General features: G+C 45.5%; 2 protein-coding genes and 1 non-coding gene across 4 annotated transcripts in view; all 3 read left to right on the top strand.

Moving 5' to 3' along the window:
• The first annotated feature begins 293 nt into the window (after positions 1-293).
• On the top strand, positions 294-401 carry LOC123791591 (U6 spliceosomal RNA). The gene has a single exon (XR_006779454.1). It is a non-coding gene; the product is annotated as a U6 spliceosomal RNA (small nuclear RNA).
• Positions 402-1009: 608 nt separating this feature from the next.
• On the top strand, positions 1010-26162 carry F2RL1 (F2R like trypsin receptor 1). 2 transcript variants are annotated; one of them, XM_045796435.2, is made up of 3 exons: positions 1010-1132; positions 5149-5263; positions 23524-26162. In XM_045796435.2, exons 2-3 carry the CDS (start codon positions 5176-5178, stop codon positions 24633-24635), a joined length of 1200 nt encoding a protein of 399 aa, XP_045652391.2. In that variant the 5' UTR covers positions 1010-1132; positions 5149-5175; the 3' UTR covers positions 24636-26162. The 2 variants fall into 2 exon arrangements, with proteins under 2 accessions (XP_045652391.2, XP_045652390.2); XM_045796434.2 differs by lacking the exons at positions 1010-1132; positions 5149-5263 and adding an exon at positions 11686-11965.
• Positions 5196-27382, top strand: part of CRHBP (corticotropin releasing hormone binding protein) — a 129055-nt gene continuing 106868 nt past the window's right edge. The window contains exon 1 of the transcript XR_015724468.1: positions 5196-5263. The gene's annotated coding sequence lies outside the window, so the exon portion shown is untranslated. The remainder of the gene's footprint in view (positions 5264-27382) is intronic.

Below are 27382 nucleotides of genomic sequence, written 5' to 3'. Positions count from 1 at the left end.
CCTTCGAGAACCAAGTCCTGAATCCCTGGACACACCTGCTTGCCATCCATGGGCTCCAAAGCCAAAATTGGCCTGATTTTCTTCCGCCTAAGAAGTAAAATTCTTCTTAGAGTGCAAGCATTCAGGGAAGCTTCTGGTAACTCAAGCATAGTGGTTAAAGGAATGCGGCCCCTGTAAGGTTAGGAGTTTGGCATCTGTGTCTGGATGTGCTTCTGATACATGTTATTTCTAACAAGGGCGATATTAGTCCCTATTTCATAAGAAATAGTGAAAGTGAGTTAATAATTCAACAGGTGCTGGATTCGGCAGCACATATACTAAAAATTTGAACGACACAGAGGAGATTAGCACAGCCCCTGCGCTAGAAAGAGAGGCCAATTGGTGAAGCGTTCCATATATAAAAATTTAAAAAATAAAAATAAATAATTCAACATGTTACCTATTCCTATTACAATTTTTTTTTTTCTTTCCAAAATCACTATGCTTTCTATACGGGATCAATCACAGAGGTAGCTGAGAACTTGGGAGTTTTGTAACTAGCATGGACTTTGGCTTTAGCTGGGACAGAAAGAGAGTCAGGGCCTCGTGGAGTCTGGCAGTTCAGCTGGGTCTGGATCCCCGCAATCAGGCTGCCGGCGGGGTCCTCGCCCTCCCTGCCCCCACGCCCAGCGGGCCAGCGTTTGTGCGGCTCTAAACGCTCGGCGGGCATTCTGCGAGCACTTCCTTCACATGCTAATGAAGCTCACAAATGGTAAACAGCAGGATCGAACTAGTTTCTGCATCCTGCCGGGAGCAGCTGGGAATCATTGCCGCGCGCTCGCTCCCGAGATTGCCCAGACCCTCCCTCCTCCGCGCTTCCAGGGCTGAGCGGCAGCTGCTGGGAGCCGGGCGCCGCCGGAGCTCTTCTCTCCCGGCCTGCGAGGCCCCCGCTATCTTTCGCATTCAAATCCAAACGCCCTAGGTTCCTCGCTCTCCTTGCCAGCCTCTCACAGGCCTTTGTCATTCTCTACAGTTTTGCCGGGGATTCCAGGCAAACGACAGCTTCCTACCATCCCCCACCAAGAACAAAGCACCTTTGAGGAGGGCCCCTGGGCCAAGCCTTCTAGTCCTTTGAATACAACGTTCCTGTAAGGTAGGTAGTGTTGTCCCCATTTTGTAGACGAGGAACAGAGACCCAGGGTGAACAAGTGACAGAGCTGAGATTTAACTCAGGCCCGTTGGACTCCCTGGCCAAGACCATTCCTCCTTACTACATAACTCTTTAAAGACAGGAGACATTTCTTTTCTTTCTTTTCTTTTCTTTTCTTTCTTTCTTTCTTTCTTCTTTCTTTTTTTCTTGTTCTGTTTTAGATTTTAAAGTCATCGCTACACCCAGCATGGGTGGGGCTCGAACTTACAACCCCAAGATCAAGAGTTGCATGCTGTACTGACTGAGCCAGCCAGGCACCCCTAAAGGCCGGAGACATTTCTGATTGAGGGAGTGATGGGGCAGTTGAGTCTGGATGAGAACAGGTCCATGGAGGTCCCTAGAGACAGAGTTACCTGAGAGAGACCTCAAATCTGGCCTTGTTTGAGGGCCCCCGCTTCTCTCCCCAGCCCCTCCCTCCCAAGACCTTGGTGGGACTTGGTCCCTGACACCAACAATAAATAGCTTTCAGGGCCCAGGGATGAGAGCGCACACTGGTCCTCCGCTCCTTCTCTGACACATCTGTTTTCCTGCACACAGAGTTCCTTCCAGAAGCTCTGAGATCCTGGGTGGTTAGGAAGTGGCTCTGAGCACTCCCCTCTCACCCGGAGTAGTCGAGCAGATCTCCAGGATGTTGGCCAAATCCTGCTGGGCTGCAGAGAGAAGACTTGTAGTTGACTAGGGATTATGGGATCATTTGTCTAAAAACAATATGATCAGCTATAATGTCATTCACTGTGGTCAGTGGCAGCAGGAGTCACAATCCCCTGCATATATATATATATATATATATATATATATATATATATATATATATATATATATATATATATAGTGTTTCCGTGGTTTCCAAAGGACTCTTAGGCACATTTTCTTCTTTCCTTGTCACAAGCAACCTGTGGGATGCACAGCTTGAAGTGTTCTATCACCAGTTCACATAAAAGAAATCTGAGACCGCCGTCTCACTCTGGGCTGCCTGTCCGGGAGCTCATCAGTGCTGTGGACTATGAAGCAGGACCCCTCCTCCAGCAATGTAGCCACCCTCCTAAAGCAGCTCCGCTGAGAAAGATTTCCATAGAGGTGCAGCTACTTACTGATTTCCTGTTTAGACAATGCTTTAGAAGTCACAGCTGCCCATCTCTTAGGTTCTCTCACCTCCGTAAGAGATCTTTTTCCCTACTCTGAGGCTTGAGTATGGGAATGTTAATGGTAAGGCAGAATGATCAAATTAGTAAAGATTTTTAAAAGCAGTAACCCCCCGGGGCCCCTGGCGGCTTCAGTCCCTAGAGCGTGTGACTCTTGATCTCGAGGTCATGAGTTGGAGACCCACATTGGGTGGAGAGCTTACTTAGAAAACAACAAACAGTAACACCTAATGCTGGTGAAGATGGACAGCTAATAACACTGTTGATGGGACTATAAATTAGTGCTTTGTTTCTGAAGGGCGATTTGATAGTAATCATTAAAAGCTTCTAAAATAAACAATCTTTGATGTGTCATATCCACCCATCCCTAAAAACATTTTTTTTTCTGAAGAAATAGTCTGAGACTACGGAAAGAGATGCATTTATTAGGATATGTTTATCTTTATGGATTTTTTTTTTTAAGATTTTATTTATTTGTCAGAGAGAAAGAGAGCGCGCATGGGGGGTGGGAGGGGCAGGCAGAGGGAGAAGCAGGTTCCCCACTGAGCAAGCAGCCTGATGTGGGGCTTGATTCCAGGACCCTGGATCATGACCTGAGCCGAAGGCAGACGCTTAACCAACTGAGCCACTCCGGAGTCCTTTTCTCTGTGTTAACTAAAACGCAGCAAACACCTGAAAGAATCTGGCTGTTCAGCAGGTCAAATAAATTAAGATCTATAAGAAAATGACATATTCTGCAGTAATTTTAAATGGTGCTATGGAAGACTAACAATTTTGGGAAATGTTCACTGCCGAGTGAGTAAAACTAAGTAGCAAAACAGTTAATATAATCTTAACCTGGTTTTTAAAAAGATAGCTCGAAGTAGAAAGCTGTCAAACTGTTCAAGAGTAGTTATCTCTGAATCCTTCCTCCCTCCTCTCCCTCTCTTCTTTTTGTACTTTCCAGTCTCTTTTCAATACATTTTTTAAAAAAGATTTCATTTAATTGAGATAGAGAGAGAGAGAGTACAAGCAGGGGGAGCTGCAGGCAGAGAGAGAGGGAGAAGCCCACTCCCCACTGAGCAGGGAGCCCGACTGGGAGCCTGATGTGGGGCTTGATCCCAGGAGCCTGGGATCAGGACCTGAGCTGAAAGGCAGACGCTTAACTGACTGAGCCAGCCAGGTGCCCCTTCAATAAACTTAATAACCATGTGTTACATTTGTGATCAGAAAGGAGAAACCTTTCTTTTTAAGATGAGACTGTAAGAATGAACTGCTTGGGAACCACTGAAAGCGGTAGGCAGAGCTTGCAGTCAAAACTGGAAGCAGAGAAGGGAGAACTAGTCTATGAGTAACTAAATTGGAAAATAACTATATTCTGGAATTGAAAGGTCTTTTTTTTTTCTTTTTTGGGCCACTTATCTAAAGAGGATGTTGGGGGGCGCCTGGGTGGCTCAGTTGGTTGAGTGTCTGGCTGTTGATTTCCATTCAGGTCATGATCTCAGGGTTCTAGGATCCGCCTGGGTCTGGCTCCCTGCTCGGTGGGGAGTCTGCTTCTCCTTCTCCTTCAGCTGCTGCCCCTGCTTTGTTGCTCTCTCTCTCTCTCTCTCTCTAAAATAAATAAATAAATCTTAAAAAATAAATAAAGTGGATGTTGGGACTGATTTTACAAGAAAAGTCAGCAATTAGGCTTCTTCGCAATTGGGTGGGTGTTTTTCACATCTGGTGGTCAGACCAGGCGAGCTCTGACTCCCTTCTGCCACTGAGAGCCTCTGGAGAGGAGCCGCGTGGCAAAGTCCGCCTTTGGCACTGCCCTCCTGTCCCACGGCAAGCCGGCCACTCCTGCCCTGCACTGGGCTGTGTCCCAGAAGGCCTTGCTCCCCATGCTTTCAACTCATCTGTCTGAGGTGTTTACTTTGACTTATAAATTAGAGGTGAAGGGGTCCTTAGAAGCCTCCTAGTATGATAAAGAGGAGGCTGAGGGATGCTTCCATCCCCCTTTGTATCTCAGCTTGTCAGCAGTGGAGCAGAGGGGTCTGGATGGTAGCCAAAGACTGGAATGATAATGGAGGCCCTTCAGCTACCGAAAGGGGTTCTGGACCCAGAGAAATAATTACAAATGATGATTTCAGGCATTGTGACCAACTACTGTCTAGGCTTACGATCCTTGTGTGCGTTTTAATTTTTTAGATTTTTTTTCTGCCATTGAAACAATTGGGGGAATTTTTTTTTTAAGATTTTTAAAATTATTTATTTGACAGAGACACAGCGAGAGAGGGAACACAAGGAGGGGGAGTGGGAGAGGGAGAAGCAGGCTTCCTGCTGAGCAGGGAGCCTGATGCAGGGTCAGTCCCAGGACCCTGGGATCATGACCTGACCCGAAGGCAGACAACGGCTGAGCCACCCAGGTGCCCCGAGTTGGGGGAATTTTTTAAGGACGGGAGTTAGGAAGAATGTCAGACTGGACTGGAAGTGTGATGGGACGATACATCACTGAGACTAGTGTGATGTTATGGGAAGTACAGCGTCAGTGTCACTGTTCTGAGCAAATAACGCTGTGGGGAGCGGAACTGGCATAAAGAGTCCCTCATAAAGAGTCGGGTCATCACCTGTATCTATGCTTACTTCATGAAATAAGCACGTGATGGGGGCAAGGGGTGGAGAAGGGCCATTATGCCACATGGTGATTAAAAAGATGGAAACAGCTGATTGGAAGGGCTGAGTTGCTCGCTTAGGCAGCACATGTGGTAGGAGTCATCCCTCCTTTCTGCCCTTTTCCTCTCCCAGTTTCTTCCATCTACAACTCCAACCAAATTTATTCTTTTCTTTTGGTCCCAGAAAGGCCATCTTGCCAATTTCAGTGCTATGAAGATAGGATTGAGAACGGATAATTCGGTCTTCAGTGGCTTGAGGATTAAACTCCAAAGTCTTTTTCACGGAACGCCCTTTATAGGTAAGTCCTGGCTACCTTTCTAGTTTTATCACCAGCCACTTTCCTTCACATAGCACCGGTTTCCCACTGAAGTGTTCCACTACACTTCGATCATATCTGGAATAACAGATTATTAGCTGTTCACTGAGCTCCTTTTCTCTTCCTTCTGGGCACACAGCCTTCTTTTGCAGTGGGCTGTGGCCATATGACTGAGTTCTGCTCAGTGGAATATAGAAATGATTGTGCACCACTCTCAGACCAGGGCTGTGGAAACCTTGCACACACAACCCTTCACATTTCCTTCTGTGTGACCTTGGAAGCCTTCAGTTGAAGACGGCTGAGTCCCAAGATGGGAGAAGCCCAGCTCCTTTATCCCCACTTGGAAGAGAGACTCCCACCAAACTGAGCCTTGGATTTGGCTTTAAGCGAGTAAGAAATAAACATCTATTGCAGTGAGTCACTAAGACTTAGAGATTTATTATTATAGCAGCTAGCCTTATCTTAAATAATCTACCTGGTGAACTATTCAAGCTTCAAGGCTCTCTTCCCCTGCCCTCTCCTTTAGAAAGCCTTTTCTGATTCCCCTAGGCAGGAGTCATTCCATGTGCGTGCACAGCCCTTCAAAGATGCAGCTCTTACCTCTCCTCCCACCCCCAATACTTACCTATGCATCTCTCTTCACATTTGACCATCAACTCCATGGAAGCGGAGATACGGATCTTCGCAGTTCTAGGTTATAGCAGTATGATAGTAGGTGTGCAGTGGATAAAAATTCTAGATTTTAGCAGAGTGAAAGGCAGTAGGTGTGCAGTATATAAAAACACAAGTATGTGTTGAGTTCCTTCTATGTGCTAGACACAGTTCTAGCACTGGGAATACAGCAGTGGGGAGAACAGATAAAAATCCCCGTCCTCTACATTTTAAAAGCTGACTTTTGCCGTGTTTGAGACATTGGCCTCCCTGTATTTTAAGGAGTGATTTAAATTGGGACTTCATTACCAATTTGACTTCACAGCAATGAGTGTGTAAGAGATTGTTGCCACCTTCAGATAGTGTTACTTCCTCAATCTTTTAAACAATTCTGCAAGCTAAAATGTAAAAAAAACAAAAACCAAAAACCAAACTCTGTAGTCATAGAGTTTGCATCGCATCGCAGTGGGGGGACTAGATGTAAGTAAATGCATGTAGAGTGGCATACTGGGGCTGCGTGCCAGAGATGGAAATAAACCTGGGAGGGAGGATGGCAAGCAGAGGGTGGGAGTGTAATTTTATTTATTTTTTATTATTCTTTTATTTCATTTTATTTCATTATTATTATTTATTTATTTATTTGATAGAGAGGCAGCGAGAGAGGGAACACAAGCAGGGGGAGTGGGAGAGGAAGAAGCAGGCTTCCCGCTGAGCGGGGCTCCATCCCAGAACGCTGGGATCATGACCTGAGCCTAAGGCAGACGCTTAACGACTGAGCCACCCAGGCGCCCCTATTCTTTTATTTTAAAGTAATCTCTACACCCAACATGGGGCTCAAACCTAGAACCCTGAGATCAAGAGTTGCACGCTCCACTGACTGCGCCAGCCAGGCGCTCCAGGAGTTTAATTTGCAATAGGTAGTTCTTAGAAGGCCCGGCTGAGAAAACAGTGTTGTAGCAAATACCTGAAAGAAGTCAAGACCAAAGCTGTGCAGGTGTTTGCGGGAAAAGTATTCCAGGCATGGCTGAAGCAGAATGAGTGAGGGGAATAAGAGAGATGCAGTAAAAGGGAGTGTGGAGGGGGGAGGGGAGAGGAAGGCAGGATGCATACACTCTTGACAGACTCTGGTTTGTACTCAGAGGGAAGTGGGGAACTACTTCAGTTTTTGAAATAAGGAAGTGATCGGATCTGATGCACATTTTAACAGGTTCACTCTGACCGCTGTATTGGGAGGAGACTGTGTAGAGGGTCAGAGGGAGGGAAACAAGTCACAAGGCTATTGCAAGAATCCAGGTGAAAAACAATGGTAACTGGAACCAGCATGCTCTTTTGGATGTATTTTCAAGGTATGATTTGTTGACAGATTAGATGTGGAATATGAGAAAGAAGTCAAGGATGACTCCAGCATTTCTGAGCGGAGCAACCGAAAGGACGGAGGTGCAATTTAAGGAGATGAGAAAACTCTAACAGGGGTGAGGTCAATCTGGAATTGAGATTTGGACTTTTTCCTGATATGCCTATAGTCAGGTTTAAGTGGAGATGTTGAGGAGCTGAAGGTGTGTGTTACGTGTCTGGAATAGAGAAATCTGGGCTAGGATTACAGATTGGGGAGTTGTCTGCATATAGATGGTATTTAAAACCACAGGACTGGTTTAGATCACCAAAGGAAATGAGTGTATATTGAAAAGAAAAGAAGTCCAAAGACAAAATCAGGGGCACTCCAGAGTGCAGAATTCAGGACGGCGAGTGAGAATCAGAATAGAACGAACTCCTTATGAGTTGCCAGTGAGTAGGAAGATGATCAGGACAGGAGTGGTCCTGGAGCCCAAGTGCATATAGCATTCCAGCAGAGAGAACACAATTGTGTCAAATTTCACAGTTAGGTTAAGTAACTTGAAGCCAGAATTGAGCAAAGGATTTACCAAATGAAGGCCATTGCTTACCTCGTTCAAAGTGTTTGCTCAATGAATGAGTGAAGGGATGTAACTTTTTCACCATTTGTATTTGGCCAGGACCCAAGTGCAGGGACTAGATCTTTGTTTCTCCAGGAAGCGTTTGATGAGTTTGATAAATGGTTGTAGAATTGATTGAATGAAATGGCTTCTCCCTCAGTGTCTGGCCTATCCCATTTCCTACTAGAGGGTGGGAAACTGCACAAACTTCCCAATCCCTGGAAGCCAGGCTCTCTGGAATCGGCTGTGTTTATTTCTCCGTACTGTTCCACAGCATCATACAGTACCCTAAGCCCTTCACGCAAAGAAGTCATCAACATCAAAAAAACAAATCCCTGGAGGGGCGCCTGGGTGGCTCAGTTGGTTAAGCATCTGCCTTTGGCTCAAGTCATGATCCCAGGGTCTTAAGATCAAGCCCCACATTGGGCTCTTTGCTCAGCAGAGAGCCTGCTTCTCCCTCTCCCTCTGCCTGCTGCTTCCCCTGCTTGTGCTCTCTCTTTCTGTCAAATAAATAAATAAAATCTTTTTAAGAAAATCACTGGAAGACATGGGCAAGCAGACTTAAATACTATAATTCATTTAATCAGGCAGTTGGGAGAAAACACACTCATGAGATAACTAACTCATAGCAGTGCTCAGTAAAATATTTTCTTTGAAATGTTGATGATTCAAGGCATATTTACATAAAATACCAGTGAAAATTTAAGTTGGAGCAGCTGGAGTTTTATGCATTGTTCTCTGCAAAGAGGAAGACTCTCCCTGGTCCATTCTTGAGTAATCTCTTGAGCATCTACCCTATACCAGGAACTGCGCTAAGAAGCATTTATGGGCATTTAGCAAACTAAATCTTCACAACCATCCTACAAGAAAGGTACTATGGACATCCCCAGAATATAGATAACAAAATGGAGCCCGGGGAAAGATTGAAGGGACATCATAGGGATTGAGTGTCTTCCCTAGTGAGAGACCCTTAGGAGAGGACTGATCCTCATGACGAGAAGTGTCCCCCGGATGGGATGAGGACGACCCCTGTGCTGCTGCTAGAAGGCAGCTTGGCCTGGGAGGGAGGGAGGCATCAGCTGAGGTAAGTGGCCCTGGAGGCAGCACCCTGAGAGCTAGGTTGCAGGTTGAGGTGTAAAGAAGACTGCAGAGAGAAGGGAAGGAAACAAAAAGCCCATCTGTTAAGCTTTCACCAGGCATCAAACTTGGTCACTGTATTATCCTCAGACACCTTTAAACTAAAAAAAATATTGACTCCATTTTATAGGTAAAGAACCTAAAGCTTAGAGAGGGTAAGTAATTTCTCTAAGGTCACACAAATGTTAGCAAGGGGAAAAACCTGAATTTGCCCACAGTTACATGATTTCAAGGCTCAGCTCTTATCACATGCCCCACAGAACTGGAAACATAACAACGAGAGATTCCTAGATGTGTGCTATGGAAAGGCAGACAGTCAAAAGAATTCTGGGGGCGCTTGGGTGGCTCAGACAGTCAAGTGTCTGACTCCTGGTTTTGGCTCAGGTCATGATCTCAGGGTCCTGAGATGGAGTCCTGTGTGGGGTTCTGTGCTCATCATGGAGTCTGCTTGTCCTTATCTCTCTCCTCCTTCCCACCCCCTGTCTCTTCTGTCTGTCTGTCTCTCTCCCTCATAAATAGAATCTTTAAAAAAAAAAAAAAAAAGAATTCTGGACAGCGTTCCCCGGCCATTCTTGGTTGTATGTGTGTTGAGAGGCAGTCCATGCCTATTATTCAGGGAGCAGTTATTCCATTCTCATGGCATGTTCAGGGCCATTTGCTTCTCTTCATTTTCAACCATTTATTTCCCTACTCCTGCGAGCCCCTCTGTCAGGACGGAGGGAAGAGGCAGAATGCAATAACCATCCACTTAGTTAACCTGGGAAATGTCTTATTGGGGATATGGTTGGAACAGCTGGCTAACGTATTTTATACAGTTTTGTCTGCCCGAATCATCTGGAGCCTACATTAGTTCTGTTCAGTGGCCCCACGGTGGGGTAAGAAGTCACACAGGGGGGCGCCTGGGTGGCTCAGTTGTTGAGCATCTGCCTTTGGCTCAGGGCGTGATCACTGCGTTCTGGGGTCAAGCCCCACATCAGGCTCCTGCACTAGGAGCCTGCTTCTTCCTCTCCCACTCCCCCTGCTTGTGTTCCCTCTCTTGCTGGCTGTCTCTCTCTGTCGAATAAATAAATCTTAAAAAAAAAAAAAAGTCACACAGGGCCCTTATCAGATGTAAGCTCCATCTCAGAAACTCACAGGTGTGGCCATTTGGTTTATGGTTGTTCAAAAATTCACGATAGTCACCAGCAACTGATTTCCCAAACTTCAGTCCTCTAAGGAGAATGGTGGACTCTCAGGGCTCAAGCCTCTCAAGAGGCTGCCTAGACTCACCCAATCTGGGCCCTCACCTGGGGAGGGAACTCCCCTTTCCAACATGCCACACGGATGGCCTGGTCTTTTGCTGCAAGTCCTGCAGTGATATGGCTCTCAATCTCAGCAGGCAGCTCTCAGGACTGCGACCAGTGGGACTTGCTAGAAATCTCTTTCTGTACTGAGCCACAATCAGCCTCCCACTGTGGCTTCCATGTATTTCTGCTCTCAGGAGCTACTTGAAACCTGCCTAATCCTCTTCTATGAGCTAATCCTTCAAACATCTGAGGACAATTCTAATGTTTCTCTTTTCTGCCCTTCCATCACCCAGTAGTTTAGCAGGTAACTTTAAAATTTATTTCACTTTTCAAAGGAAGTAAAAAGGATTACCAGCATGATGCTGGCTCTTGTGCATCCATCCCCAAATTCTCACTCCTTTTCTCCCCACCCCCTTTATCTTCTTTTATATTTCTTTGGACTACCAGCTCCGAATGGGGGGAGACCCTGGCCGAAGCATTTATCCTGCAGTGATTAATAGAAAGTGGCAGTCATAGACTAGACATTAAATGTGGTGTGCGTTTATAAACTGTGCCTATAAACTGCATAACTGTGGGCAATTTATCCATCCTTTCTAAACTCCCTTTACTCATCTGTAAAATGGGAATAATAAACATACTTAATGCGCGCCTTGCGGTCGGTATTAAACTCCTGTTCCAAATCATTAGCTCTTGGCGCTTAAGGTAGCTGTCCCAACTATCACCTCACCCGCGCCACCTCACAGACAAGGAAATGAGCCTAGAAGGGGGGGAAGAGGTTTGTTCGAGGTCACAGCTAGTTAACAGCAGAGCGGAAACATAATTCCAGAACCTTGACCCCTCTCTGAGACTCCTTCCTGCTCCCCACCGCTTTCGTTGGTGTCCGCAGCCATCCACCTGGTCTCCGCAGATTAAAAACTCACCCCTTCAAAAAAAAAAAAAAGAAAGAAAAAAGAAAGAAAGAGAAAAAAACCCCACCAAAGCAGAAAGAAAAATCTAACAACTCACCCCTTATCCCCCCAGTGCCCGCTACACTGGGAAGCCTCTACCAATTAGCGACAAAAAAGTCCATGAGCTCGGGCCTTTTTTTTTTTCCACTTATCAAAGGGGAGGGAAAGACCCGGAAGACCCTGGATCCCCAACACTAATTAAAGGGTACTGGTAGGTCTAGGCGTGGCCAGGTCTAAAAGAACTCGCGGTCCCCGCGTTCCTGTCATTTGCATTCCAATACAGCTACTTCAGCCGCCCAGCCCCGCCCGCGGGCGGCTCCCGCACCCTCCCGCCAGCGGCTGGCGCACCTGCAGCGCGTAGGTGGGGGCTCGCGCGCCGGGCCAGACTGCCGGGAGCCGGACCCGCGCGTCCCAAGTTCGCAGAGGCGGGGCCGAGCCGCGCGTTCCGGCCGGGGGGCGTGGCCTCGCGCAGGTGCGTCGAGCGGCTCAGGTTTCACTGAAACTTACCCTCTCCCGGAAGGCGCGCGGACTGGCTTGGATTAGAGCAGGTGAGACCGCCGCGAGTAGGTCTCCGGATTTCGAATCAGTGGCGGCGAATGCCCTCCTGGGCATTCGGAGCTGCAGGAAGGATGCGAAGCATGAGCGTGGCGTGGCTGCTGGGGGGCGCCATCCTGCTGGCGGCCTCTGTCTCCTGTAATCGCACCGTCCAAGGTGAGAAACGGTCAAGGAGGGCTCTTGGAAGCTAAGGAGCGGCGTTCCAAGGCACACGGGCAGGTGGTGGAAGAGGGCAGGTGCGCGAAGGGTGTTCTGCTGTTGCTGCCACCACCTTCCGCATCCCCCGCTAGGCGACTTTGACGGGGATCCCTGCGCCGGGAGGGCCAACTAGCTGGGACAACCGAGAGAGGCTGAGGTCCGCGGAGGGAAGAGGAGGGAATGGAGTGCTCGCGTCTAAAGGGTACCTAGAGGGCTCAGCCTCCCTTCTCCCGGGTTGGCTTCTTTGTGAACTAAGGAACTTTCCGCAAATACTGAGGGGCTGGCCCCGCAGGACCCCTTGGAGTTAGTTGGCTCAGAGCGGTGTGGAATGGGGGAGAGCCCGAGGCCAGGGAAACATCTACGTCTTTTTTCGCGACCCCCTTCAGCTTTTGGAAAAGCCTCTTCTGGGTCGGCTCACGTAGTTCCAAAACCTCTCGGGGCGCGAAGCTCCTCCGGCACTGCGGATGGCCCGGGCCTGGAAGGGCCGGACCCCGCAGGGTTTGGGGGGTAATGAGCGCTCAGCCTCAAGTTTTAGACCAGTTGCGCGTCACGCGGATTTTACAAATGGGATTTCTTGGACCGTGTCCTTTATCGGCGGGGTGACCTTACGGCCCTGGGTTTCCGGGCCTTTGGTGCCACACGTAACGTACTTTGGCTGGCACTGAGGTGTGTATGCCCCAGGCTGCCAGCTCCGGGAGTGGAACAGCACGGGAGCCGTCCGGGGGTGCTCAGGTGCTAACTTGTGCCGGGCTGCTGGGTTCCGCCGCTGTGCAGCCCCGGCTGTGCTCCAGCTTGTCCTCCTGGGGGCGTGGGGGCTCGTTGGCCGGATAGCACGCTTCTGCGTTGCTAACCGGTGTCAGGCTGTTCGGAGCAGCCAGGGTAGCCTTAAAAGGGAGGTTTTCATTTCCTTGCGAAATTTGCCGACCTGCTGTAAAAGGCAGTGTGTCGCTTTTATCTTTTTCGTAAAAACATTGTAAAAGAGCAAATCACTGTGGATTTGAATTAGAATGAAGAATGTGATCCTTTTTCCTCTGGAGTTACAGAAAAGGATGTTGTAGTATATACTTGAAAACTGCACCACTGTATACATTTTATTGGTCAGCATTAAAATAAAGACCTTTATTTATGACCAGAAACATTGAAATTGTGGTGAACACTTTCCGTTTTGCCTCTGTCATTTAAAGTTGGAAACTTAAACTTTGGGGGTAAAACTAAGGATGTGCAAACGTTTAAAAAAATATGTAGGTGTAGATGACCCAATGCTTTTCTGATTTAGACAGCCCTTTTGGAAATTAGCCCTGAGCATTTGACTTGCTGTCGTTTACAAATTGAGGGGGCTGGGCTGTGGGGGGGGGCACTGGTTCCTGGAGAATATGGTGAACTTGTTTAACAACAACAACAAAAAAAAATCAAGTTACTTGTTAACCAGAACTATTTAATATTGCACCTTGGGGGTTTTACTCCACATACTTTTGTTCATTTTGCATGGTAACTTTCTTAAAGGGTTAGTTAAGTGACAGACATTAAGGTAGATGGAGCTTTCCTCCCAACCTGAAACCAAATCGAGTATGATTAAGAGGTAGAGCATCCCCAAAGTTTTTCTGCCCCTTAGCGTACCTCTTTGCTCATACTCTTTTAGCTTGACCCTTACAAGTGCTCCTCGGTTTGCTACAGGGCAGATACTGGGTTTGATTTGCTTCTCAGGTTTTTTTTTTTTTTGGATCGCAGGCAAAAGACTGACTCCTGGAGGGCAACTCCACCAAGGATACACCCTTCTCATTTTACAGAGGGGGCCACTGAATTGGGGCTCGGAGCAAGGAAAACACTCCATCAGACCACGTGTGCATTCCTGTCGCACAGTAATTGATAATTATTTGTGTAAATATGTTTAATTTGTCTCCCCACTGGATCATAAACTCTGGGAGGCCAGGGACCCTAGTGTCATCTTCATCACCATGGTCCAGCAGAGTCTTATCATCTATAGGAGCTCAGTAAATACCAAATGAGGAATGGAGTGAGTGGGCTTGCCCAGAGTGGCCGGGTAGGGTGATGGCAGTTGGGCGTTTATGTCAGCTTGTTTTAGGCACTTCTTTCTACCATGTCACAAACCTGGGAGGTCCCCTATGATGCATTCTGGTTTTCTTTTGGAGGCTTGATTGATTCCTTCTCCCTCTTTGTAATTGATTATGAATTATGCAGGTAGTATGTGATCTAACCAAGTTCTGGAGAGCAATAATAAGCACGGTTGTGAGGGAGAGGGAGAGAGAATCCCAAGCAGGCTCCACCCCAAGCACCCCACAAAAAAGAAGAGTTTAATTAAATCATTTCAGTAGTCAGGGGCATCTGGGGGGCTCATTTCTTTAAGTGCCCTACTCTTGATCTCAGCTCAGGTCTTGATCTCGGGGTAGTGAATTCAAGCCCTGCTTTGGGCTCCATGCTGGGCGTGGAGCCTACTTAAAAAAAAATCATTTTCAGGGCGCCTGGGTGGCTCAGTCAGTTAAGGTCTGCCTTTTGGCCCAGGTCGTGATCTCAGGGCCCTGGGATAGAGCCCTGCGTTGTTCTGGTTCTCCCTTTCCCTCTGCTGCTCCCCCTACTTTTGCTCTTTCACGTGTTCTCTCTTTCTCTCTCTCTAACAAATAAATAATTAAAAATCTTTTTTAAAAAATCATTTTCAGTACCCAAAGTAAACCATTGCTGACATTTTTGTTTGTATCCTCTCCCATTCTTTCATAATCCATGCGTAAAATATGTACTCACAAACATAGAAAATCTTTTTGTGGGGCACCTTGGGTGGCTCAGTCTGTTAAGCCGTGGACTCTTGGTGTTGGCTCAGGTTGTGATCTCATGGATCTTGGGATCAAGCCCCACCTCTTGCTCCTTTGGCACCCTCTCCCGAACTCGTTGCACCCTCCCCGGAATAAATAAATCTTTATTTCTGGGCACCTGGGTGGCTTAGTCGGTTGAGCGTCTGCCTTCAGCTCAGGTCATGAGCCCAGGGTCCTGATATCCAGCCCCGCCTTGGGCTCCCTGTTCAGTGGGGAACCTACTTCTCCCTCTGCCTCTGCCCCTCCCCCTGCTTGTGTTCTCTCTCTCTCAAATTGATAAATAAAATCTTTTAAAAAATCTTTATTTCTTAAAAAAATATTTCATTTATTTATTTGATCGAGTGAGAGCACGAGTGGGGAGTAGGGGCAGAGGGAGAAGCAGACTCCCTGCTGAGCTGAGCAGGGAGCCCCGGGTGGAGCTCTGTCCCAGGACTCTGGGATCATGACCAGAGCTGAAGGCAGCCGCTGGCTTAATGGACTGAGCTACCCAGGCGCCCCTAAATAAAAAACATTTTAAAACTCTACAACATGGTCTAGGAGGATTTATCATAATTTTTAAATTTGTCTTCTGTTAATAAACACATGGAGTATTTCCAGTGTTTTGTAATAAGAGAGGATACTGTAATGAATATGAAGATGGGACTCTAAATTCGTGTTTGGTTTCTTGCTTGCTTGTGCGTAGTTACTAATTAACCTGGATAGATGATGTTTTGGTGAAGTCTGTGTTTGACTTTCTTATGGTTTTATTAGCTAGGCAAGTGTTGAGAAGAAAACAGCTCATCCTGAGAGAACACATGAAAATGTACTAATGTGTACCTAGGGAGGGGTTTCTGGTCATTGAAGCTTTTAGTTTTCAGCCTGTGTTCCCACAGGTTGAAACAAATAGATTTGGGGTGAGGGGATAGTAGAGAAAGAGTTAACGTAAGTACTTGCTCTGTACTTGGTTTGGTGGGGAGGGTGGGCTACAGAAGGACGCTTAAAATAGCAAAGAACAAGTAGTAGTTTTAAGATTTATATACTTATTTTAGAGAATGGGGTGGGGGCAGAGGGAGAGAGAGAGAGAGAGAATCTTAAGCAGAATCCCTGCTGAGCTCAGAGCAGGATCTCACAACCCTGAGACCATGACTGGGGCCAAAGCCAAGAGTCAGATGCTCAACTGACTGACCCACCCAGGCACCCCACAAGTAGTAGTTTTCAAGTTAAAACTTTTCCATGCATTTTCCCCAAAAGTAATTCAGAAACGTTTTAAAACAGTGAAAATCCCCCATTCTCTCTCCTTTCCAGCCTCAACAGACTTCTACAGACAAATGTATATATTTTGTAACAATAGAAGGATTTTATTGTATATACTCTGCAACGGTTTATTTTTTTAACCTTATCTGCTCATGGTCGCTGTAGGGAACTCTGTCCATACTTTTACACGGGGGAATATTATTCATTGTATAAATGTCATAAGTTATTGAGCGAATCTCCTTTTAATTTTATTTATTTACTTGTTTATTTATTTTAAGTAATCTCTGTGATTAACACTGGGCTCGGACTCCTGACTTGGAGATCAAGCGTCGCACGCTCTACCGACTGAGCCAGCCAGGCGCCCTGGACGAGTCTCCTTTTTAATGGTTGTTGAGACTAACATTTTTGTTTTGTTTTGATAAACGATATTGCAGTAACTATGCTTGGACATACAGTATTTCTGTGCACCTTACCTAGTATACGTGCAGGACAAATGCCTATAAGTAAATCGGTAGGTCCTGGGGCAAGTACACTTTAAATTTTGATGTTTTGCCACGTTGACCTCCAGAAAGATTGTACCAATTTACACTCCCTTGACAAAGAAATCCAAACAACATAGAGGCATGTGAAGTAAAAAAAAAGGAAGTTCTCCCCTCCCCACCCAACTTTACTTCACAGAGATGATCATTTGTGGTTTGGTGGATATCCTTCTAGATTTCAGATTTTGCATATAAATTATAATTTTGTTACACAGATGGAAGCATGTTGTTCTGTTGGTTGCTTTTTTCAGTTGACAGTAAATCGTAGTTATCTTTGCATTTCAGTATTATTGAATAGTAGGTATAGTGGCTACTGTTAATGTTAGGGACCAGCTGGGGATATGGTAAGGTAGGAACAGGGGCTGATGAACACTGCTTATTTCCTCTTGCAGTGGGGGTGGGGGACGCTGCCTTGAGTATCTGCAGGTATGTATTCTTGCATTACTTGGGCAAATGTTGTTGATTATAGCCCATAAATTAGGATGCTTTTATACCCAGTCCTTCCTATGTGTTCAAAATTCAGAAGTACATTTATAATTTTTTCCCCACTATGAAATAGAAATGATTTTACCTGGGGGGGCACCTGGGTGGCTCAGTCTGTTGAGCATCTGACTGTTGGTTTCAGCTCAGGTCATAATCTCAGGGTTGTAGAAGTGAGGCCCCCATCACACAGTGCAGAATCTGCTTGAGATCTTTCCCTTTCCATCTGCCTCCCGCTGCTCACTTGTACACACATGCCCTCTATCTCAAATAAGTAAATCAAATCTTTTTTTTTTTTTTTAAGGTTTCATTTATTTATCTGACAAAGAGAACAAGCGGGGGGAATGGCAGAGGGACAAGGAGAAGCAGCCTCTCTGCTAAGCAGGGAGCCCGATGTGGGGCTCGATCCCAGGACCCTGGGATCAGGACCTGAGCCAAAGGCAGATGCTTAACTGACTGAGCCACCCAGATGCCCCTAAATAAATAAAATCTTTAAAAAAAAAAAAAAAGATTTTACCTGGTTTACAGGTGGGAGATACGGGTAAGTAGGTAGGTAGGTAGATAGTTGGGATCTGGGAGAGTATCAGTTCTAGACAAGTTCTGTGAGTCTTGGTGACTGGTATAGAATGTTGTATGGGGTAAACGTCTATGCACTATGCTGAAAGGGCTTTGAGGATCTTTGAGTAGCATCTGGATGTTTTTAGTGTTAAACAGCATGCTGTCCATGTGCTCTGTGACTGGTACAGTGCGCACAGTTAACATGAATGTTGTTTTTGATTGAGACAATTCAAGGTCGTATGTTAGAATATTCTTAGGGAATTTCTCTCAATCCCTCCCTCCATTCCTTTCCTCTCCTTTTTTTTTTTTTAAATAAGTATTTCTTGCTCTTTTTTCCCCTTTTTATTTTAGTATTCTTACTTAAAACAAATTTTGATCCGTTTACATGAACCTTCCTGACCTGATACGTGCTTGGTACTATAGAGATTTTTAAACATCTGAAAGTAGATAATAGTGAATCCTGTGTACCCCATATTCAAGGTCAGTAATTATGCCCTAGCTTCCTGCTTTCTTCCCTGTGATATTTTTTAACAGCTTTATTAAGATACAGTTTGACTGCCATACCATTCACCCACCTTAAGTCTGCAATTCCATAACTTTAAGAATATTCACAGAGCTGTTTATTCATCACCACAATCAACTTCAGAATATTCTCATTACCCTGAAAGAATACCCCACATCACCCCACCCCGCCCCTTTAGTCATCACTCCCCAAATTGCCGCATTCCCCAGCTCCTGACAACCATTATTCTACTTTCTATCTATGGATTTGCCTTTTCAGGACAAATGTGTGACTGTCATCTTTTCCTTAGTACAGGCAGGGCCCATCCGTGTTGTGGCATGTATCAGTATTTCTTTTATTGCCAACTAATATTCCCTTGTATGCATGTACCACGTTTTATTTATCCATTCATCAGTTGATGAACTTTGGGGTTCTTTCCACTTCTTAAATTTTAAGTAATCTCTACACCGAGTGTGAGGTTCAAACTCAGGACCCCAAGCAAGAGTCGCATACTCTCCTGACGGAGCCAACAAGGTACCCCATGGGTTATTTCCACTTTTTTTTTTTTTTTTAAGATTTTATTTATTTATTCGACAGAGATAGAGACAGCCAGCGAGAGAGGGAACACAAGCAGGGGGAGTGGGAGAGGAAGAAGCAGGCTCATAGTGGAAGAACCTGATGTGGGGCTCGATCCCATAACGCTGGGATCACGCCCTGAGCCGAAGGCAGACGCTTAACCACTGTGCCACCCAGGCGCCCCTATTTCCACTTTCTGATGCTTATGAATAGTGCTGTGAACATCCATGTACACGTGTTTGTATGGACATGTGTTGTTTTGTTTTAAAGATTTTATTTATTTGAGAGAGAGAGGACACAAGCGGGGGGAGGGGCAGAGGAGAGGGAGTAGACCCCCCTGCTAAACAGGGAGCCCAATGTGGGGCTCTATCCCAGGACCCTGGGATCGTGACCCAAGCCAAAGGTAGACGCCCAACTAACTGAGGCACCCAGGCGCCCCTGGACATGTGTTTTTATTTGTCTTCAGTATGTACTGGGAGTAGGAATTGCTGGCTCATCTGGCAGCTCTATGTTTAGCCATTTGAGGAACTGCCAGATTATTTTCTGTAGTGACTGTACCATTTTACATTCCCGCCAGAAGTATCAGAAGGTACCAGTCCTTGTGTTATTTTGAAATAAATCCAGATACAATTTCATCTCAAGATATTTCAGTATGTATTCATACAAGGTGAAGATCTCTTTATTAAACATAACCACATAACCACTTAAAAAATAATTTCTTAATATAATCAAATATTCAGTCAGTGTTCAGATTTCTGTCTCATGAGCGTCACAAGTACTATTTTTTTAATAAAAATTTTTTAAAGTTTCTATTTATTAGAGAGCGTGTGCATGGGGGAGGGGGAGGGGCAGAGAGAGGGGGGGGGAGAGAAAAATCTCAAGTAGACTGGGCTCCACCCCATGACTCTGAGATCCTGATCTGAGCCTAAATCAAGAGTGCTCAACCGACTGAGCTACTCAGGCACCCACCACCTCAAGAAAAAATTTTTTAAGTAAGCCCTACACCCAGTGTGGGGCTTGAACTTATTACTCTGACATCAAGACACCATGCTCTACTGACTGAGTCGGCCAGGTGCCTCTCTAAGTACTATTTTAATAGTTGTTTGAATCAGGATCCAAATAAGGCCGACCACACATTACATAGATTAATAGGTCTTTTAAAGTCTTTAATCTGAGAGTCCCTCCTCTACACCTCATTATCTCTTATTTTTGCTTTGTAATTTGTATTTTGAAGAAATTAGATCCTTGCTCCTGTAGCAGGGTTTCCACATTCTGGATTTTGCTGGCTCCAGTCGTGCCGTATTTAATATGTCCTGTTGTCTCCTTTATGTCCATTAACTTGGCAGTTGGATTCAGGTGCATTGCCGTGTGGAGCTGGCATAGTTTGGTCTGGGTGGATCACAGCATGTAAACTCAGTCAGGGCCTCAGAGGTACAGTGTGGTATAACGGTGAGAAAAGTGGATTCTAGAAACAGACCGCTAGGTGTTGAATCCTGACTCCTGCCTAACAATTGTTTAGCCTTGGGGAAGTTACTCAGTTTCTTCGCGCATCGGTTTATGGATCTGTACAGCGATGATCTGGTAATAGTCACCCCCTCGCGAGGTGGTTGTGAAAGTGAAGTGAGTTAATACACTGAAGTGCTGGAAGCAATGTCGGACGCACGATAGGCGCCCTAGGAAGAGCACGGACTGGGATTAAGGGAGTTCATTGTGTAGGGCTGTGCCCCTGGAGCAGCCCGGCTGGTGCTGCTGTCCTTGGCTGGCTTGGGCAGGACTGGAGCAGGTGCTAAAGAAATGGGCGGGAGGGCTCTGGATTCTGCCTTGTCTCCTTCAGCCCCTTCGCTGAGCTTCTTGATCTGTCTCAGGGCTGTTGAGCACGTGCTGTATGTCAGGGCTATGCCAGGGACTGTGGGAGCTAGAAAAAAATTAGGACACAATCCCACGATTAAAGAAACCTATAATCTCATACAGGGACCCTTGCCATTTTGGGTCTGGGGAGAGTTCCACGGACATCGCATCTGTCTATAAGATATGGCCTCTTGAGGTGCCTCAGAATTGGTCGCTCTGCTAACTGGTTTTGAAAAACCTGGGTAAGTGGTTCATGAAGTCAGGGTAGAGGGTCATGACTGGCTTTTTATAAGGATGAAATAAAATATAATAGAAAGTATTAGAGTGCAGCCCATGTAGTAAGGGTAATTGTTTTGTGAAAATTTTTCCATTATGGATAATACGTGTTAAAACTGGGTGTTTCTTACTGTGGGTTTTAGTCAGGTATTGGAGGACCACTGTAATATGTAGCAATATTTTATTATTTTTAATTTTAAAAGAATCCATATTCTTTTTAAAACATCATAAAAGGAATAAGCTAGAACAAGAGATGCGTGTATCCTAAGTGTTCAGTCTCCTGTGGCTGCCGTCATGATCGGTGCAAGCAGGTGGCTTTCAGCAACAGAAGTGGATTCGCTCACAGTTCTGGGGGGCAAAAGTCTGAAATCAAGGCGTCAGCAAGCCTGAAGACTGTCGGTGAGAATCTCTTCCTGGTTCCCTCTGCTTCTTGTGGTTGTTGGTGTTCCCTGGCTTATTCCTCAGCGTCGTTCCAACCTCTCCCTCCATTTTCATAGTGTTTCTCCTTTCCGTCTTCTCTTCTGTTTCTCTCAAGTCTCCCTCTGCCTTTGTCTTATAAAGCCTCTTGTCATTGGATTTAGGGCCCACCTGGATAATCCAGAATGATCTTCTCATCTCAGGATCCCTAATTACATCCACAAAGGTCCTTTTTTCTTTTTAAGGATTTATGTGTGCATGCACAAACACACACACACACGCACACACACACATACACATGAGTGCACAAGCAGGGAGAGAGGCAGAGGGAGAGGGGGAGAGAGAATATCTCAAGCAGACTCCCCACTGAGCACAGAGCCTGATGTGGGACTCGATCTTATGACCCTGAGATCATGACCTGAGTCAAAATCAAGAGTTAGATGTTCAACTGACTGAGCCACCAAGTACCCCCAAAAGATCCATCCATTCTTCCTTCCTTCCTTCTTTTCTTTCTTTTTTTAAAGATGCCATTTATGTATTTGAGAGAGATAGGACAGACAGAGCACAAGTAGGGGGAGGAGCAGAGGGAGAGGGAGAAGCAGACTCCCCGCTGACCAGGGAGCCCCATGTGGGACTTGATCCCAGGACCCTGTGATCATGACCCAAGCCGAAGGCAGATGCTTAACGACTAAGCCACCCAGGCGTTAAAAGATCCTTTTTCTAAATAAGGTAATGATCACAGATCCTGGGGATTGGGACATGGGCGTCTCATTTTGGAGGTTACCTTTCAATCTACTGCACTGAACAAAAAGTGAAATAATGACTTCCATACCCTTTACTCCTCCACTGCTAGTTCTTAACAGGGAAACCTCACCAGAAGTGAACAATCCTGCTGAACATGGGTGCAAACCTAGGAGAGGAAAAAGGAATGACTAAGCATAAAAATTTTCAAACAAACTTGTGAATAGTTTAACTTCCTCGCTGACATATTGTGATGCAATTTGCTATATTTTCTTCGTATGGTGAAGACCTACTGTTTCTCAGAATTAGTGTCATCAAGTTGTCCCTCATTTTCTTCTTTATTTGATTTGGTTTGGTTTTTAAAGAAGGGAGTGTTTAAAGATTTTATTTATTTGAGAGAGAGAGAGAGTGTGTGCGCGCCATCTGCACGCACGCAGGAGCAGGAGGGAGGGGCAAAGGGAGGGGGAGAAGCAGACTCCCTGCTGAGCGGGGAGCCACACACGGGGCTTGATCCCAGGACCTCGAGCTCAGGACCTGAACCAAAGGCAGATGCTTAGCTGACTGAGCCACCCATGCGCCCTCCCTCATTTTCTTCTGCAGCTCCGTGAACACTTGGTTAGGCAGGATGTAGCCTGCGTATGCCATTTGTGTATGGTTTCTAAAGTTTAATGCAAATATGGGAATGACAGCACAAATTGTTACGCTTGCCATGGTACTTGCTTGGAAGTCAGCACAAATTTCTCTGAACACAAATAGTGCGCTGACCCATTCAGCGACCGTGAGGTCAGAAGACTTGCCTGCCAGCTGGCCTCCGTAGGAAGGCTTCCAGGAGGCCACACAGAAGCAAGGGAATCCCTGCCCATGGCTTGTGCTGTCCTTGTGAGTGGAGAGGGCCTGTCCCTTGTGTTTCTGGAAATCTCCCTCTGTCAGACTTTGGGAGAGGGAGTGACAGGCAAGGCTGGATCCTGTCTCACAGCCGGAATGAGATAGATGGCCATTGTAACAACAGTTATGAACTAATAACTGTGGGTCGTTTGTAAAAATAAACTGAGATACTGTCAGTTTTTTGGGTCCTAGAAATCAATGTTGTATTTCACATGTACCCCACAACTTTCCGGAAAAAAACCCTGTAAAACACAAAGAAACAAAACCCAATAATCCCATCACCCAAAGAAAGCAATTGTAAGCCTTTTGTATACTTCCTCTGTCTTTGCCTAAAGTATTTTTATTTAAAGATTTTATTTATTTATTTGAGAGAGAGAGGGAGAGCACGTGCACGTGGATGGGGGCAAAAAAGAGAGGGAGGAGAGGGAAAGAATCTCAAGCGAACTCCACACTGAGCATGGAGCGAGGCAGGGCTCAATGTCACAACCCTGAGATCATGACCTCAGCTGCAACCAAGAGTTGGACACCTAACCACCTGAGCCACCCAGAAGCCCCTAAAGTACTTTTATTTAAACAATGACTGCTGAAAGATTGATCTCTGTAATGACACTTGTCTGCCTTGCCTTTTTTGCATAGGAACCAATAGAACCTCTAAAGGAAGAAGTCTCATTGGTAAGGTTGACAGCTCATCTCATGTCACTGGGAAAGGAGTTACAGTGGAAACAGGCTTTTCTGTGGATGACTTTTCTGCCTCCATCCTCACTGGAAGACTGACTACTGTCTTTCTTCCAATTGTCTACACAATTGTATTTGTGATTGGTTTGCCAAGCAATGGCATGGCCCTGTGGGTCTTTCTTTTCCGAACAAAGAAGAAGCACCCCGCTGTGATTTACATGGCCAATCTAGCCTTGGCAGACCTCCTCTCTGTGATCTGGTTCCCTTTGAAGATTGCTTATCACATACATGGCAATAACTGGATTTATGGGGAAGCTCTTTGCAAAGTCCTCATTGGCTTTTTCTATGGCAACATGTACTGTTCCATTCTCTTCATGACCTGCCTCAGTGTTCAGAGGTATTGGGTCATCGTGAATCCATTGGTGCACCCCAAGAAGAAGGCAAACATTGCCTTTGGAGTCTCACTGGGGATATGGCTGCTGATTCTGCTGGTTACCATCCCCTTGTATGTCATGAAGCAGACTGTGTACATTCCAGCCCTTAACATCACAACCTGCCACGACGTTTTGCCTGAGAAGCTGCTGGTAGGGGACATGTTCAATTATTTCCTCTCTCTGGCCATCGGAGTCTTTCTGTTCCCAGCCTTCCTCACAGCCTCGGCCTATGTGCTAATGATCAGAACTCTCCGATCTTCTGCTATGGATGAAAACTCGGAAAAGAAGAGGCAGAGAGCCATCAAACTCATTGTCACCGTCCTGGCCACGTACCTGATCTGCTTCACGCCTAGTAACCTTCTGCTTGTGGTACATTATTTCCTGATTAAAACCAGGAGCCAGAGCCACGTGTATGCCCTGTACGTTGCAGCCCTGTGCCTCTCCACCCTCAACAGCTGCATTGACCCCTTCGTCTATTACTTTGTTTCTCAAGACTTCAGGGATCATGTGAAGAACGCTCTCCTTTGTCGAAGTGTGCGTACCGTACAGCAGATGCAGATATCCCTCACATCAAAGAAGTTCTCCAGGAAATCCAGCTCTTACTCTTCAAGTTCAACCAGCGTTAAAACCTCTTACTGAGGTTTTCAGCATCTCCGTTGGTGGTTTTACAGGAGGATTTGGAGCCTGCTTAATGTTACAGGCATGTTTCTGTTGTTCCCTGACCGCGTGGGTCTCACCACGTACCATGTGTATGTAGCACCCCTCAGGATTGCTGGAAGCTTCCCTGTTGGCATGAGGAAAGTCCCCCAAATGAACACAGGTGTCAGCTGTAGAATTCCTCTACTCATGTGCTCCCAGAAATGGAACTAACAGAAGCAGACTTTTCAGAAGGCGGTGAAAAACAGCACCTCAGTGACTGGTAAGAACTAGTGTTGGCGTGAAGACACGGTTCTTAGCTGAAACTACTTTTCTTTTACGTCCGGGCTCTCTTACAGCCATGGTAGAGCTCCAGTGTCCTCAGAGATGATCAGACCCGTGGACGGACTGGACAGCTGAGGAAAGTAACGAGGTGAAGAAGGTCGCGGAGTCAGGGTCGCTTCCATTCCAACCAGGGACAGCCGCTTAGGATTGAACCTTAGACTTAGACTGTTCAGTGGGGTTCTCCTACCACCTCCTTGTGGATCTTGTGTAAAAATGCAGGTTTGTCAGCTCAGGAATGAGAGAGCTCAGGGTCTGAGTCAGGAACCTGCATTTTATCAAGCATCTGCTGCGGGTGCTCGTAAACACCCAGGCTTGAGAACCACTGGTCTGGGTGCTAGGGAAGAAGCCAGCTGCTGCATGTCTCTTTTACGTACAGCTTATAATGAGATCCGCTTGTTGTCTCATTAGGACTTTCAGTTACTTCTCAGCCCTTTGAGCTTTTGTCTCTGTCCTTCTCACTACAAGGAATATACACTGAAGATTTTAAATATGGAAATACAAAGGTTGTGTAACTTTGTACTGACTCAGACTCTTCGGGTAGTCTGAGTCATAGATGTTTCAAAGCAAGAGGGGTATTTATTTACCACTTAGTATTTTCCAAAATTATAGTTGGATTATTTATTGTCATTTTTTTTCACTTGCCACAATATGAAATTGTAATGCCTTCACTGGATTTGAACTACATCTGTTTGGAAAAGAATGTTAAAGAGATGTGATTTATAATATATTTAGGGGATACTTATTCCAGACTGAATTTACATAACTTGTATTTGTGATACTTTTGAAATCGTTTTATTGTAACGATTGATTTATAAATAACACACGACCCTTTTTTTTTTTTAAACAACTTATTTTTTCGTTGTGTGTTTTGGTGGGTTTTTTTGAGGGAGGGTGTGGGGAAAGGGAAGCCCCAGCATCACTCCTATAAAAAGAAATGCGATGCTCACACCATATTTCTTAGATACATAAGGCCAGGCAGTACATATTGCTTGATGACAGTTGTTTTCACTTAACATTTTAGCATTTCTTCCATTCTGTATCTACGTGTTGACCTCCATTTTTAATGGATATAGACTTTAATTTGGGGATCTATTGTGATGTCTTTAGTCATTTCCCTAGCAATGTCTCCTGAAGTCTCTCTTTCTGTTTTTGTTGTTGTTGTCATTAAAACGGTGCTGCATTGGACTGTGTAGACATCTTTGCGAGTGTTTACCTAGGATAAGTTTGTGGAAGTAGAATGACCAGGTCAAAAGTCAGATGACCATTTTAAATTTTGGTAACTCTTGCCAAATTGCCTTCAATAATTTATCTTTTAACCAGAATAGTAGATTTGCACTTGTTTCCTGAAATGTTTATCCACATTTGATCTGTCTTTTGAAATTTCGCTAATCTGACTAGAAACAAAATCTTACTGTTCTAATTTGTACTGAAGCAGCATAGCCGAGTGGCTAAGAGTGCGGCTCCTGAGCTGGCAGGCGAGGCTGACCTCTGACCCCATCATATCTTGTTTTGTGAGCTAAGGGAAGATCCTTCCCTGTGCCTTAGTTTCTTATCTGTAAAATGAGGATAATGATATTTTCCTTATAGAGTTACGTAATGTTCGGCACACGTGTGCACTCATAAATATCACGGAGCACTGCGACTGTTACTCTCTGACTAATGAGATTTCCTTTCTGCTCCACCCCCTTTCCCCTTCAGTGCCAGTTTATACCTTGCCTTCCCCTCACTCTCTGCTTTGAGTCTCATAGCAGGCTTAGGTTGTCTTCATTTTACAGGTAAGAAAGCAAAAGATGGTGGGCACAGAAGAAAAGGAGGCAGAAGCAGATGGCTCACAGGGGCCCTGCAGGTGGTGTATGGACTGATCCAGTGAAAAAACTTACTTTGGTATTTGCCATTTCTTCATTAGTCATTTTTATAATACTGGTTTTTTTATAATACAGCATTTTATAAATGCTGGTATATTAAACTGAACAAGAACATATGACATGAAAATTTTCTTTCCTACTTATGCCCGTTCTCATCTCCCAAAGGAAACAAATTTTTATAATAACTTATCTATAAAATATATATGTATATTATACTCTCGAGATAAATACATGAATATATACATGTACACACATATGTTAACTTATAAATCCATTAATGTGGATCTTCTTCATTATTTTTTAAATGTTTTTTTAAAGATTTTATTTATTTTAGAGAAAGAGCATGCAAAAGTTGGGGGAGGGGCAGAGGGAGAGAGAGAATCTTAAGCAGACTTTCACTGAGTGCAGAGCCCCACTCGGGGCTCAGTCTCAGAATCCTGAGATCATGACCTGAGCTGAAATCAAGAGTCGGATGCTTAACCAACTGAGTCACCCAGGGGCCCCTTCCCCATTTTTAGTGACCAGGTCGTAGTCCGTGTA

Source organism: Ursus americanus, chromosome 5 (assembly GCF_024610735.1).
Source record: "Ursus americanus isolate L20-20 chromosome 5, mUrsAme1.1.p, whole genome shotgun sequence".
NCBI lineage: Eukaryota > Metazoa > Chordata > Mammalia > Carnivora > Ursidae > Ursus > Ursus americanus.
Note: the sequence above shows the minus strand (reverse complement) of the source record. Positions and strands in the feature narration are given on the sequence as shown.